Source organism: Phaenicophaeus curvirostris, chromosome 4 (assembly GCF_032191515.1).
Source record: "Phaenicophaeus curvirostris isolate KB17595 chromosome 4, BPBGC_Pcur_1.0, whole genome shotgun sequence".
Taxonomy (NCBI): Eukaryota; Metazoa; Chordata; class Aves; order Cuculiformes; family Cuculidae; genus Phaenicophaeus; species Phaenicophaeus curvirostris.
Window position 1 is genome coordinate 23,028,707 of NC_091395.1, and position 16,221 is coordinate 23,044,927.

The 16,221-nt window shown below is 35.5% G+C and overlaps 1 protein-coding gene across 3 annotated transcripts in view; it reads right to left on the minus strand.

Moving 5' to 3' along the window:
- The window catches only part of SEC24B (SEC24 homolog B, COPII coat complex component), a 103,414-nt gene that overhangs the window by 70,640 nt on the left and 16,553 nt on the right, over positions 1 to 16,221 (minus strand). For 2 of the 3 annotated variants that reach the window (XM_069855514.1, XM_069855512.1), the window contains exons 4-12: positions 13,875 to 13,979; positions 9,696 to 9,776; positions 7,918 to 8,099; positions 6,183 to 6,367; positions 4,960 to 5,062; positions 3,959 to 4,085; positions 3,238 to 3,347; positions 1,601 to 1,713; positions 28 to 146 (exon numbers count right to left, since the gene is read on the minus strand). In XM_069855514.1, coding sequence (XP_069711615.1) covers positions 28 to 146; positions 1,601 to 1,713; positions 3,238 to 3,347; positions 3,959 to 4,085; positions 4,960 to 5,062; positions 6,183 to 6,367; positions 7,918 to 8,099; positions 9,696 to 9,776; positions 13,875 to 13,979 — 1,125 coding nt within the window. The remainder of the gene's footprint in view (positions 1 to 27; positions 147 to 1,600; positions 1,714 to 3,237; positions 3,348 to 3,958; positions 4,086 to 4,959; positions 5,063 to 6,182; positions 6,368 to 7,917; positions 8,100 to 9,695; positions 9,777 to 13,874; positions 13,980 to 16,221) is intronic. The other variant, XM_069855513.1, reaches the window with a different exon arrangement.

Below are 16,221 nucleotides of genomic sequence, written 5' to 3' on the forward strand. Positions count from 1 at the left end.
GGAATTTGGTTTCCAGTTTTTACTTACCATCAATATCCGAGACAATCAGCATCTGAGGCTGAGATAAACCTTCTTGCAAGTTGTAAAACTGAACAGTGCTGTCAAATGTTATGAACCCTATTCTTGTTCTTGAGTCTCCAGGAAGCCTGAAACATTTAAAAGGAACTATTAAGCCCTACATTTCTCTCAAGACATATATACGTACAGCTCCTGCTGACATGAGCAGAAACTCAGCTCATGCACACAGGGGCAAAGAGGGAACAAGAGAAAGGAGATCTGAAACATCAGTACAAGTAATATTTCTTCAGGATTTTCTGAAGAGCTGGGATAATCATGCACTTTACAAGACTAAGTGTTACATATAGGCACTCACTAATACATTGACGTTTTGTTCCAAGAGAGAACTTACTAGGTTCATTTAGACATTACACTGACATGAATAAAGGTAGCCTTCTCAGCTCTGCAGCAGAAAACAGTGCATTCTGCTCTTTCATAATTCAAAAAACCCATTTACTATTGTAGTTACAGAACTTGTGCCTCTAAACCAAAATTCAATGTCTCTACAATGCAACATACTTATTTCTCATGTGGGTCACACTCCTATGTACGGCATTAAAAATACAAAAAAACCCCCAAAACTAAATGGGATTTCTCAAAACATAAAACATCAGTAAATGCTGAAAACCATGACAGTGAACTAAAGCAATAAAGGCAAATATTGCTTTTTTACATTTGGGTATATAAATTCACTGGATGTACTGATTTTCCTGTATAATTGTATAATTTTTTATGATTTTTCGTAAAATCATTTACCATGTTTCTGAGAATCTGTTGACTAAATAGCTGTAAAAATCTGACCAAAGAAAACACTAAGCCAACAAATGTAAGTGAAGATTTTTATTTCACATGTTGGTGTCTTAATCAGAAATGAAAGTCAAGTTTACTAAGAAAAACTTGTAGAAAACTATTTTCAGAGTGAGACCTCCACAGGACACATCAGTTTGGAAAAGACATGAGAATAGTGGAGTTTACCAGCCCTCCCTCAAAAAGCACCACTCATCCCATACATGCTGTTCCAGTGCAAAAATAAGAAGACACAAAAAGCATCACAGGTAGATGTAGGTAACAGTGACCTAAAAACCCCCACACTGCCAACATAATTCACCTAGGCAGTCTCACACTAAGGGTTCCAACATTCCATTATGCAGCACTTCAGCTGTTTCCGCGCAAGAAGAGCCAATTTAACCTCAGTAATTTATTTACTTTTATCGGTCTTGGCAGTGGGGAAAGGAGTTCTTTAAAGGCGTTTGTACAATCAACATGTTGTTAGAAGTTACAGCTAAGTATTCTTTGCACATCCACCTTTAATCACAGACAGGGAAGACAGCTTTCATCACGGAAATTTGTTTTTTTGGGGGGTTCTGGTTTTTTGCTTGATTGGTGGTTTGTTATTTTGTTTTCCTTTTTTTTTTTTTCTCTCTTCTCTGTCCTTCAGAGACAGAATGTTTAAACACTACATGCAAGTGTTCAGCAAAACTACGGGTTAGTATTGTTCATAATAACACATTAGCTAATATGGAAAGCTTACTGATATTCTTACTTGTCTAGGTTTTCCAGCAATGATTGGCAGACTATCGTCAAATATCCAGCCTCCACTGCATTATGAGACACATCTAAAACAAATAAATATACCGCAGGCTGAGGAGGACGAAGCTACAAAGTAAAAAAAAATAAAAATAAAAAAAAGTTCAAAAATTATATTTAAAGAAATGTTAAAATGATTAGTCATTAGAAAGGGAAGCAGAAAAGGGAATACTTAGAAAAATGCAAGGCATACATTATGCAAAAAACCAAAAATGATTTACTAAGAGTCATGTGGATAGACTTAACCACAATTGCCAGAAGCTAATAATTCCCATTTGTAGTAAGCATAGAATCATAGAATTAGGATGGTTTGGATTGGAAGGGACACTTAAAACCCATCCAGTTCCAACCTGCTGCCATAGGCAGGGACACCTTCCACCAGCCCAGGCTGCCCAAGGCCCCATCCAACCTGGGTGTGAACACATCCAGGGTTGGGGCATCCACAACTTCCCTGGGCAACCTGTTCCAGTGCCTCATCACTCTCAAGGTGAAGATATTCCTCCTTATGTCTAGTATAAACTTTCCCCTCTCCACTTAATAGCTTTTGCCCCTAGTCCTATCACTACCAGCCTTCCTAAAACGTCCCTCCCCAGCTTTCTCGTAGACCCCTTCAGGTACTGGAAGGTCAAGGTCGCTATATATTCTCCTTGGAGCCTTCTCTTCTCCAGGCTGAACAATCTCAGCCTGTCCTCATATGGGAGGTGCTCCAGCCCTCTGATTGTCCTTGTAGCCCTCCTCTGGACCCGTTCCAACAGTTCCATATCCTTCTTATGCTGAGGTCTCCAGAACTGGACACAGCACTCCAGCTGAGGTCTCACAAGAGAGGAATAGAGGGGCAGAATCACCTCCCTTGACCTGCTGGCCACATACAATTTTATGCCTCAGAATAGAAACTGAATATTTTGCTCTTCCAACAGTAAACTTGAACATGATTCTTTGATGCCAGATATGGAATTCACTCTTCAAAACACCACTGTTCTTTCAGTAGGTGAACAATGTGATCCACTAAACAAGGTTAAAATATTCTACCTACATCCTTTTCCCAATCCTATAACAAACTGTACTTAATGCAGTATTTACTCATTTGCTGAATGTCTTCGCCAGAACGTCTAAATTCAAAGACAAAACAATTTATTTTTGCTGTTGTTAATAACAATTATGAGCATGGCCTTTTCCCAGGCCTTGTTTATTTTTCTTGGAGACATAACTACTATCACAGCAGTAGGTTGACACCTAGGTAGAACTGTTTCTGTTACAATTACTAACTAAAAATTTGAACCCAAGTTAATTCGATTGTTATTCCATTACCAGTCTTTCAAAACCTCTTCAAAATGAAGGAGAAACCCAGAAACCACATTGCATCACACTCAAAGCAGACTATGCCACATTAAACTACACTGAATGACTACATACAATTGCATTTAACTGAAAAGCCTCTGAATGTCTACATTTTCCAGAATTCAAAATAAAGATGAATTTTAACTATTCTTTCACGTTAAGACAACCTTCACAGGAAAATTAACACACATCACTGGAGCAACACACAATGTTAATTTCAAACACATACATATTAACATGAAAACATTTTTTTACCATATAGTCTGAGGAAGCAATGAATTCTACTGTAGAATTTTGGACCTCTGGCCGTTTGTGAGGCTCTCCATAAGATCGCGTCAGAGGATTATACATAAATTCTTCAGGAACTATACAAAAATATCCACAAAGAAGTTTATGTATTTGTCAGCAAATAAAAGCCATTACATATCATCTAGAATCAAACTCATGCAGACATATTTCAATTAGCACTAACAACAGAAAAAACATCACATTAAGGAAAGATAAAATGAAGGAACATTTCAAAGATCTCAAGCAACAAAATTAAATAACTGGAAACAAAATGTTTATTTGAAACAGCACCATATTCCCTTTAAAACATCAATGCAAATAAAGCGTTTCACAACATGCTTCAATCTGTATTGCTTCTCATAACCTCTGGCCTGGATTGCAGACAGTAGTAGCTGTCATCATGTTTCTATCTGCATATTACAACAGCAGTCAAAGTAAGTTGATTTCACCATACAATTAATCAGGCTAGCATGATTACATTGTCTTTGTCTCCTAGAAAACTGCAAAACAACATTTTACTTAGGAAAACGCATAGCACATCGGACTTATAATCCAGAGAAATTAAAAAAAAAATCTTAAGAACACTGTCATTTTAATCTACGCTATCACATGAATTGATAGGATGCACTTACTTCAAAGAGATTCTATCAACGTAAGCATCTCCTGCTATTAAAAAAAAAAAACTTACCGTCATTAACTCTATAGCACAGATTGCATTTCCACCTTCTTTGATCAATGAAAGAAACAAAAGGGTTGATGTACGTCCTGCAGGATCTGCATCTTACTATTGTGCTTGACGTTATTACTGGTAATTGCTAAAATGAAACAATGGAAAGTTGTAACAAAGATACATAATATTTTACAGAAAATATTACCGTGCAGTGTAGTGTACAAAAGCTTCATAAAGCTAGATATTTTATCTTCCTTCCTTTTACCCTTGTTAGGCATCATTAGCATCCTGCATGAAAATGAGCCATTAAAAATATCCTACCCTCATTAAACCAGAAAAATAATATTTAATTATTGTTTTAATCCAATCTCAGAAATCAAAGCTGTGGTAAGATTTTTAAGTAAATCACTCTAAATTACCCAATCACAGTAATACAGCTATTGGGGTAAGAAAAACTATGAAAGACAGCAGAAATTCAGGTGACTAAATATGACAGACAGCAAGTCTGGCAAAAAGAACACACATTATATGAAGAAAATCATACCAGGCAGTTATTCACTTTTTTTTACATAAATACAGAGAGAGAGCAGTTAGTTAACAGTTATGAACACAGCTTTAATATTACATTAAGCTTACCTTCTACTGACAGCATTTATCATGCCAGTAATATGTTCAACATAGGCACCTCTTTTCAAGAAGGCACTGTAAACACCTTTTCAAAAGGTATCTGACAGTTCTGAGCCCAACACACAGTGCAGTAATTCAGAGCTTAAGAGAACCACAGGCAAGCAAAGATTTCCAAAAATAAGGAAAAAAAAAACTTGAACAAATTGTCCAAAGCTCTTCCCTTGCAACTTTCAATTAAGTAGCAATTTCAAGGCTTTTTCCTCCTAAGTCTCAAAAAATTTTTTGCTAGTTCTGGTAAATTTAGGACTTAAAGTTCACAATATTTTATTCTGTGAATGAAAATTGGACAAATGCATATATTAAACAGATACTAAAAGAGTAAGCTACTTTACCGTTAGGTCTCTGAAGGGATGTAGCAACAAACCCAAAGGAAGCTTAGCTTTGTTTAACAAAGCCTGTGTCTGTGGAATGTTTGTCAATGTACATCGAAATGAGCTGAAAGGAAATAAAAACATTATGTTGAAATGAAATTTTTAAAAATGTTGAAGGCATTTTGTTAACATCCGATTTTAAAGAATTTCGAAAATTAAGAAATCTTGTTTTACAAGCTGAATTAATAAACAAAATTAAGGCAAAATGATTAAAAAAAGCTTCCTAAAGACATGAACAAAAAAACCATGCTCTCCAATTCAGTAGTCCAGCAATGCAAGTATACAAAAACAAGCGAGCAATAAAGAGATACAACTACTTTAGGTACAACACTTAAAGTAAAATATAAAGATTTTTTGGGTGAAGGGACTAAAGAAGGAATACAGGATTTACCAGTTCCCAGAAAGTAGTATCTATACAAGAAAATAATAGAAAAGGATATCAAATACTGAGAGAGTCAAAATTTCTTCTTTCGTTTATGTAAAGTGAAGGATGGACTTAAGCTAAATAAAGGGCATTTAAAACAATCTAAAACAGTGCTGCCCTAAGTGTTCCACACCTAAGAGTGATTTCAAGTACCGCAGTTTTTTGATTTCTGGTAGGACCATGCACTGTCACTAGCACATTAAGCCGAGCTAATTTGGGGCAACAAATAGAATTTGCTTAAGAATCAGAATTAAAGATCTTTGGAGGAGAGCAATTTCCATTGTACCTAGCTGTACTTGCTTAGGATAGCAGATAATACTACTTAATGTTAGTTAGAAGTGAAAGGATACATCATGATTGCAGGATTACCACAGTAAAATATACTCACAGTTCATTCAGTGTATTTAGGCACGATCATCATAATTCTCTGGAAAAAAATCCTATGCAATATTATAAAAATATTCTATGAAATGTACTGTATAACATTAAGGTGTACATTAATAGATTTTTTTCTAGGTGGATAAACAGATTAAGAGCTTTCTTAATGTTTTAATAAGTAAGCTAACTCACATTCCATATAATGTATTCTGATGGTAGGAGACAGTTTCGCTATTTGCGCGAGGAGGCATAGGATAAACTTATTTTCAAGTGAAAGGGGTTATACTAGGTCATCAAGAAGATCTTTAAGTCAGACATTTTTTGACACTTGAAATAATTATTTGAAAAATGTAAGATATTGTTCTAGAGACAGTACACTTACTCTGGACTGCAGTTTAATTTCCTAAGATCAGAATTCAAGTTAGGCACAGGTGCTGGAACTGAAGATACAGGCAAAATATTTCTATCTTGTGTAAGGTTTACTGGTCTCAAGCTTTCTGGCTGCTGAGAATGCTGGAGACTTAACCCTCCTAAGGAAGAGGACAGCTGGTTCACACCTGGATATTGCTAAAAAAGGTAAAGCATTGCAAACAGGTAAACACATGATCATGTTTAAATAACTTCAAATATTCTTGTAATCCCGATCAATTCAGACATGTATTAAAAAATATACAGCAGCAGTTAGTAACAAATCCAAACAAACCAGGAGACAGTTGTACAGTGGAAATTTAAAAATGCTAAGACAAATGTGAAATACCTTCAAAATTTGTATCACTGGACAAAATTCAAACCTATGATACAAATCAACATTGGAAATCACATATAATCCTTCAAGTTTTCCAGGCATAAGAAGTTACTAAAAAGGCTGACAAATGTTTTCCCTCTTTTTCAATGCTAGTTTCTGTAACTTGGCAAAGTTGCATTGTAGTTTTTATACACATATATATATATGCATGTTTTTTAAATTAGAAGAAAACACCGCAGAACAGGAGAAAAGGTTAGGTTGGAAGGCACCTCTGAGGTCTGGTAGTCCAAACCCCTGCTCAGGTAAGGCTAAACTCCAAGTCAGATCAAGTTGCTCACAGTCTTGCCTAGTTCAGTTCTGCAGATATCCAAGGACTGAAGATTTCACAGCACAATCTGTTGTAGTGCTTCCCACTACCATTCTGAAGAATTTTCTCCACATATGTGCAACTTGTAGTTGTTGGGGTTTGTCATTTTACTGCATACTCTTGAAAATAGCCCAAGTCCATCTCGCATAATAACAAAGATAAAGCTACATCTTCCAACTTAAAAGGGTTGCATTTTATATTACTTCCAGAAAGCCAACTGTATCCTGAGCTGCATCAAAAGAAGTGTGGCCAGCAGCTCAAGGGAGGTGATTCTGCCTCTCTACTCCTCTCTGTAGAGACTTCACCTGAAGTACTGCATCCAGCTCTGGGGCCCTCAGCAAAGGAAAGACATGGACCTGCTGGAGTAGGTCCAGAGGAGGGTCATAAAAATGACCAGAGGAACGGAACACTTCCCACATGAGGACAGTCTGAAGAGAATCAGGGTTGTCAGTCTGAAGAGAAAGCTCCACGGAGACTTTACTGCAGCCTTTCAGTACTAAAGAGGGGCTTACAAGAACAATGGGGACAAATTCTTCTGCTAAGCAATGATATCAGAAAGATTTTTTTTACAGTGAGGGTCGTGAGGCACAGATCAGGTTGCCCAGAGAGGCGGTAGATGCCCCATCCCTGGAAACGATCAAGGTCAGGTTGGACAGGACTCTGAACAACCTCATCTAGTTGAAGATGTCCTTGCTCACTGCAGGGTGGTTGGACTAGATGTTCTTTAAGGTCCATTCCAATCCAAACTATTCTATAGTTTCATAAACTATTTGGAGACAAACTTACAATTTTATTTCAAAAGCCTTCTAGTAAGAAGTTATGACATCAATATTATACTTGACATTTATTGGCTCAGAAATTATGAAAATAAAATAAATATAAATAAAAATTTAAACAAATTACGAAAATAAAATAAAAATACATAAAAAAATAAATACATCATGCAGAAAGGACTCTTCTCATAAAGCTAATTCATGAAGTAGCTTTTAAATTAAAAATGCAAACCTGTGGATAGTGCTGAAACCCAGGATGTTGTGCTGGATTGCTGGGCTGCACAGGAGTAGGTGGTGCTGCATTTTGGTAGCCAGGCTGCAGTGCTGGATATCCGTAACCAAACGGCTTAGAAGGTTTTGATGTTTGGGGGGCTGATGGAGCAGGAACTGGGCTACTGGTGACAGAACGTGTCTCTGGCAGGACAAAAGAAACCCCACAGGTATTGAACACACTTCCCAATTCTTCGTTTAAAAGTAAACTCGTAAATTCTTAACAAATAACACTTTTCTAAGTGCTGCATTATAAGTTTTTGCATTATGCATCAAGTTTAGATGCACTGACCAAATAAATTAGCAAGGAGGATTACTGCAATTACTTTGATAAAGGGTGTATATATGGGGAGATGACCACAGACTTGTATAACTACTAATAAAATGCTAATTTACAAAACAAAACGCAACTTTTAAAAATAATACAACTGAATAATAATATAAAAACCTCTTAGAATCACATTTTATTCCAAGTTTTGCACTTGATGAAAACCGCAAGAGACTATTCATGCTTAGTCTGTCCTCTACCACTTATAAATAGTTCTAACACATGAGTGACAGAACTATTCTTTACATGCAGACCCAGAACTTTTCTTGAAATAATCTAAGTCCCTCCTGTATAACCCTGCAGCACAGTTTGGTCCCACTATTTTTGAAGGCCAAATTCAAAGTAACACATTGACCTAATTTCACACCAAAGTTAACAGTTGTAAATAGATGAAATTACACTTTAGAAATGTCTACAAATGTAAAGTAAGTTTCAGAAGAATGTAAGCTTGGTAAAAATCCACTGGGAGAAGTGGCAGGCGAAGAAGCTAACCACCAAGAAACTACATTTGGCATGAGTGTTCCAGGAGAAAAATAAACAAACAAACAAAATCAACAGATCAAAGAAATGTTATTCTTTTATGAAAACAAAATGAACAAGTTATTTTTAGAGTACGCCTTTGGTAGAATTGAACTAGTTAGTTATCAGATGAGAAACTAGAATTCATAACCCAGCATCATGCCTCTGCTACCCTTACTACAAAGACAACTGCAATATTGGCTTTACACTTGACAGATTTCACTTCACACAGGAACCCATCAAATCAAACAACTGCGACATTATCAGAGGCAAGAGCAATGTAAAACAGCCAGAGTGTGAGGCCCCTCAAATAAATACAATTTTTTAAAATACTGGCTAACATATCTACATTGAACAGCATTGAGAGCTTATAGATTTCAGGACTGAGGTAGTCTGCTAGTAGCTTCGTTCAAAACAAACCTGACACTCGATACTTTTGGAGATAAGTAAAATAGCAGCCATTTTCTATAAATGAAATAAAATAGAAAAAAAGAACCTTATCCAAGCATGTCTGAAAGCTGATCTCATTCACCTCTCAAAACTTGGTATGTCAACTATTGTCAGGTACTAATTTCAACACAACCAGGCAAACAGTTTAGGCTAGAGAAAGATGCCTTCTTTCAAATTGAGCATACTTTCAGCGCTGTCCTCAGTATTACACGGAAAGTCTGACTTATCATACAGGGCAGTTTAAATACTAACTTCAACTTCAGTGTTTAAACTGTGAAAAGTGATTAAAAAAATTAAGATATATTCCCTGATTATTTCCCCCACTCCTTTCATATGCATTTCCTTTCACCTACTTGTTAATTAACAATAAACAGAAATAGAAAAAAGCCAAACATAAGATTTTAAACAAACAGTTCAGAATTAACATGCAACAAACTGCTTACCTGGATAGCCACCTCCTTCCAGGGCATCATAATTGTTCAGAACAGGAGAGGCACTGCTTGTAGTAGAGGAGCTATCAATCGCTGCGGGAGGAAAATAATTTCAAGTTAGGTGTTTCAGAAATGACAATTTTTTGAGAAGAGGCAATTTTTAAAAAATTTTTCTAAAAATTTATTAAGAAATTGTCAAGAAAGATCCTGAGAAAAAAAGACGACTTCTGCCCTAGGATTTGAAGTCTATTACCACTGCAAAGAGGAGGGGGAGGAAGAGATAAACAATCAACATAGTATTAAAAAAAACAAGTAAGCACATGCCCAAACAGCAAAAGAGATACCAATGAGGAAAGGACAAAAACAATGAAAAAAAGTTGTTTCTTGAAATAAAAAAAAAAGTTTCTATATTAAAGGTTCTTTCTAAACTACATCAACTGAAGCAATACATAAGATTTTTTAAAATAGTCTCTATCATGACTGCCTTCACTGATCCTGTTCTAGTCAGAAGGACTATGACCACATATCCCATTGTAAAGCTGAAAGCATTTCAAGGGAGAATTTCCACGGTGGAACATTTAAGATTCGATCCCACTGCAATTGAGATTCCAAATAAAGAGACTTCTGCATACAGAAACATAACATCGTTGAAATTTGGGACACACCAACACCATGGCAACATCATGAATGTATAGATTATGTTTGAGAATTCTGACTTTAAAGCATTTAGCAAATAAATAGAAAAAATATTCAAAAAATATCCCCTAACAAGAGATTTCATTTTAAATAATATATTAATACTGTGAAAGTCATAACATTAGTCTTCAGATTTTTTTCAATTAAAATTTCCCTTTGCTTTTCTAAATTTTATAAAATAACGTAATTGCAGAATTCCTTCTCCTACCAAATTTTATCTTTGTATTCCAGAAAATGAAGGAAACAAGACTCATTATTGTCTTCCCTGGGCAGTAACACAGCTTTTACAGCTTTGGCAAGTCCTACTACAGAAAAGCCAAAATATACAACAAAAAACAAGTTTTATGTATTTTCAAGAACTTTCTTTTCTGCCCACAATTTATTTCTGCATTTTAAAAGTATACCAAAAGAACTCAAGCACAGTTGTGAACGTATAACACACTGGTTCAAGCTTTGTGATTTAACCACTATGTCACTATTTACAGAGTTTTTCTCATATTAAATTATATACATAAAATCACATCCATCTATAAAATAATTCCATACAAAGTGATTTTGTCCTTTTCACTACTAAGATACTAATGCTACAGTGACAGTTACGATACAGCAAAGAAGAAATATAATATGCTTCCCAAGTTCTGCTGGAAAAGGTAAGATAAATCAATTTGACAAATACATGAAAAAAAAAATCTTAAAAGCATGATGTAAGGTAAAAAATGCAATTAGTCATATTTCTACTACTACAAAAAAATTCCACAAATAATTTCTAAAAGTTCTAACTAGAAAGTATAATCTCAGATATTTTAAAACACAAACAAGGGATGCCTAACTAAAAATAAAGTGAATCCTGCTACTCAGTATCTCATATTTACTGAAGACCTTTCACTTAAGGTCTTTGCTCAGCTCTAAAGAACTTTCAAATTTTGTACTGTATTCTTGAGAACTGTCAGAGTCCCAATCAATGCCTACAAGAATTATGATGTTTAGTGTTCTACTCTCTATGTAAAACAAATAGTTAATTCAAACCAACTGAGCTGCAGTTTCCTGAAGAACAAAAGTAGCTTCAAACTCTTCCTTGGTCACATGTCATGGAAATCTCTCAGATTCTCCCTCAACAAAAACCACAAGAACTTCCACAAAATTAAACAACAGCTTTCCTATGCTTAAATTAAGCTGCAACAGCTGTTAAAGTTTACTTTAGTATAACAAGCACCAGACGAGAGAACACATTATGAAGAGAGAAAATGTTTTATAAAGAAAAAAATACTAGGAAACACTGCTTAGACAACAGTAATAGTTATAACACGCTTTTATGGTTAAGTAACTATTTTACCAATATAACTTTTGCTTTCACAATCTAAGAACTCTTCTGCAACATAACGCTCAAACTGGGAAGAAAGACAAATATTTTGAGAAGCTACACAAATGCAAGCAACCAGATGTCCAACATCTGTTTTTCATAAAATGGCACATCTTGAGCTAGAAACCTGACTATAGGATATGTTTGGGATTTACTTTAACACCTGGTGACAGGGAATAAACCAGGAAGCTTATTAATCAGGTAGCCTATGTATTGAACCTGGGTGCCCTTTCACTCTTTTGCTTAAGATAAGTTTAAATACAATAATAGCTCAAAAGTTACAGGCTTTAGCAAAGTCCAGAACCTGAGAGAAAGATGGTAGGGCACATGAAAACTTTGTTCTCTAAATCCACCAGAGACAAAGCTTGGAATTGATAAAAAAAATGAAGGTTATAAACATCCTTTGACAAAAGTCTTGGGATAGCATTAGGCAAAGATAATTTCTGCAGATAATTCAGTAGTTAATCCTGCAACAAAATAACCAAATGCTCTGCTGGGTCTTTTAGCCTGCTCTTTTGAAATTAGAGTCCAAACAGCAGGTGCATTACACAGACAAAGCAAATTTTATACCCCAAAGAAGAATCATTTTCTAGCTAGTAAAGTCTAATTATACTCATAGCATTGGAACAAAAGCTGGTATCCTTAGATTTAAAATAAGAGTTATTCAGGAGTCACCATAGGTAACTTTTTACTAATACTCAAGTCTGTTGAAAGACTGAATATGTTATCACAGGAAAGGTAAGAAAGTAAAGAAACTGAACCAATACTCTGAAATGGCAAGAATTACAGAGGATATACCAGGTAACATTATACTTCTGCTCCACTAAGGGCAGGGTAATAATATCACTTGTATTGATGCCATCCCACTCTCCAAATATTGTCCTTCACTTGCTGGAACAATAACAAGTTTCTTTGGCTGAAAATACATTTCTCCTTGGTAAAAGAGCAACAACTATTTCCTTCTAACATTCTGCTAATTACGCAACATAACAGTTGAATCGATATCTTTCAACTGGTAACACGAACCCATCACACTATTCTTAATTATGACCTGGATGTCATCATAATTTTGCTCCACTCTTCATTACATCATTAAGGGCACACTAAGATATTTTCACAGTATTCTAGTTTTACAATTCAATTATTTTAATAAAACTCAATTACATAACACCAATTTTTTTTCTGCCTAGTTACAGTCCTAATTATAAGCTTAAAGTTACAAAAGTTTGTATTCTCAAATTAATACTCAAAGCCAGCACACAGATGGGAGTAGTATGTCAACAAAAAGAACGTGCTATTACTCCTGTCTATCACAAAGGGTAGAAGCCTAATGCTTAAAGCTTTTTACACTGTTGCCACTCTATATACAGAGTGTAAAGACTTAGGTTAGAAGAAAAAGAAGTTATCATATAAAAAGATAAGGTGGTGAGAAACAGAACTCTCAAACTCAGACAATTCCGATAAAATACAGGCAGAACCCTTGCAACCAAGAATATAGCAACTCAAATCAATCAGGACAAACTGCTTCTTAAAAAAAACACCCTAAACCTTTCAAGTTCCCTGCAAAACAAGCATGCTAAAACCGAATCTGCATGCCCGACCACAAGGACGTACCTTGGAAGGAGAAAACAAGCAGTACAGATTAATGTACTGTCTTAAAAAGCATGCTTAATACCTTTCAATATTTACTTTGCTACCTTAATTGTATGAGTTCCCCACACAAACTGCAAAACAAGGTAAACACTGTTTAATGTAATGATACAAATGGCATCTAATTTCTTAACTTAAGCAATTATCAAGTCTACATTCTAGAGCCAGTTATATCCAGTTAAGAGTTTAAAACCTACTACAAATACAAATATTAAAAATACGGGAGTCTTTCAAGTTGAGACTATTACATTGTTAGATATGTGAAATATCTGATATTAGTACAACAACAACAAAGAAAACTGCTGACCACTGCTGATCTTTTTATTTACTGCAGTAGTAACAGCTGGGACATTTCTATCTAACTCAATACACACTTGATGTCAGTGGTGTTATGTCTTAAACAAAAAAATGTTTCAAGGGATGGAAATATGGAACAAAACTTGGGAAGGAAGAGAAAAAGACACTGGTGTAAAGCTAAAGCCAACCTGCTTCCTCATCCTCCTCATCCTCTTCCTCATCATCTGAACTTGATGACAAGGGAGCTGGTGCAGAGCTAGCTTGATTATTAACATATCCACCATACTGCATGCCTGTGAAGTGGAAAGCACAAACATAAGAGTCAGACAGACAGGAAAGATGAGTAACAAAAGTCACAAATTATTGCATTAAAAGTGAGAGAAATTAGCCATTCCAGAGAAAATCCCAACATGCAAATAGTTAAATCTACAACCCTAGACTATAGAACTATGTGCCACATATGAACCATATGAGCAGTAAAGCAGAAGCTAATTTTAGTGGGGTAGTTTAGCAAGTATTGGTAGCACACAGAAGTTAACAAGAAATTTTATACATATATGTGGGTGTACATGTATATCAGGAAGTTAATGATAGACATCGACTTTCTTTATATGTATTTAATCTGAATCTTCCCACTGAAATACACTCATGAGTTCATATACATAACAAATTAGCTTCTTCCCAGATAAATTCATATTGTGTTATGAAAACAATTAACATTGAACAATTCCTTGGCACATCTGCTCCTTTCAGGCAGGAATCATTCATGCTGGAATTCTGAACACTGTCAGAAAATATTCAAGCAGCTAAATACACTATCCACTTTTAAGATCTGGTGACAACTTAAACAACTGTTACCACAGTCACCTCCAGACCACCACCTCTAAGATTTTTTTTTTTGGCACTGGTTTTTTTTTGGTGGTTTTTTTTCTGGTTGGTTTCTTTTACAGTACCTACTCGAAACATGTGAACAATACACAAAAGCAGCACATACATACACCATTTTAAAACAAAGAAAAGCATGCAGCAAATGCCCATTTCCTACATTACTCACTACTGATGGAATTTCAGCACCTCCAAGAAAACTTAAGTTTCTCCTGTCACCAGACAGTTAGCAAGGGTTTGCTAGGCAGATACATTCTAAATAAATGCAAGTAATCACTGTTTCCCTCTTAGCAATCCAAAAGATTGCTACAGCAAGGAAATATCCTAATTCTTCAAAACTCTTCAAAATGTTTCAGACTCCTGAGAACGTGCGATTTCTGGCCCCATCTCGCTCTGGTAGAAGCACTGTGGTACAATTAGGGTAGCTTTTTTTCTTTAACACTATAAAACATTACAGAACTGTTGTATGCTATACATAAACTGAAACCATCATGGTACTTAATAACCCCTCCCCCTCAACTTAAATAAATTATATCAACTTGTATTTTATTTTAACTATGGGCTAAAACTGCTGGTCGTTTTGTCTCGGTTTTTTTTTTTTGAAGGGTTAAACAAATGAACCCAAGAGGACCAATTCAATTTCACTGAAGAAAAAACAACAGAATCAAGATGAAGAATATTTATTCAAGCAGTTGAAGTAAAAAGAAAAAAGAGCAAAACGTTACATTCTTGAGAAGCTGAACTTCCGTACAGGAGGTTAGTGCACAAAGAGACTGATATTGTTTTGCTTGATCTAGTGCATTAATTCCAATCTAGCTTCTCTACAATACGAGTAGTCACAATGATGAAGGCAAAATCAACCCAAGTGCAACCAAGGAGGTACAATGCTTCATTTTCTCTGTATTGCTAAAACAGAGAACTAACTCAAGGGATTAATATTCCCATCTTTTATGGCGACTAATGGATGCACCTGATAAAGACGATACAAGAAAACCATTCTCTGCACAAAAGCAGACTACAGCCATGAAGACCATGTCTTTTCCCAGCCCCGGAGAGCTACTGAGAAAGAAGATGGAACAACTGCATTATTGTGAAGGAGAAAAAACAATTTAAAATAATTAACATGCAAGTAATAGGAAAAAAGGCCAGGATGACAAGAAAAGATGCGGTGTAACACAAAGAGAGCCAGAGTAAAAGAAGATGGACAAGTATTAGCGCGCAAATACAGATGTCCAACAAATACTTTCTTCTCCTATCTGCATACACGATATGTAAATCTGCCTCAAAAGGACATGCCAACGCAAATATTCCAAGCATGAGCAGATGACAAAAAAAGACTGAATTAGTCATTCTACTAATGTCACTCTGAAGACCCTAGAATTTTTTTTTTTTGAAAATACACACACTTCTGCTAAAGCTCACCCTTTTTCAGTCACTGGTCACATACATAAAGGATGCAAGTGTTCTGAAAGAACATTGATAAAGAGATTAAAAATACACTAGTGACACTGAAGTTCAGTAATCATGAACTATGCTACCATGAATCCTCCAAAAGCAAGGATACTTCAACTCTCAATAGCCTTATGAGTTCACAAAGATTTCTTTCTTCATTTTTATATTCATTACCAGCAGTACTACTAACTGCTGCCT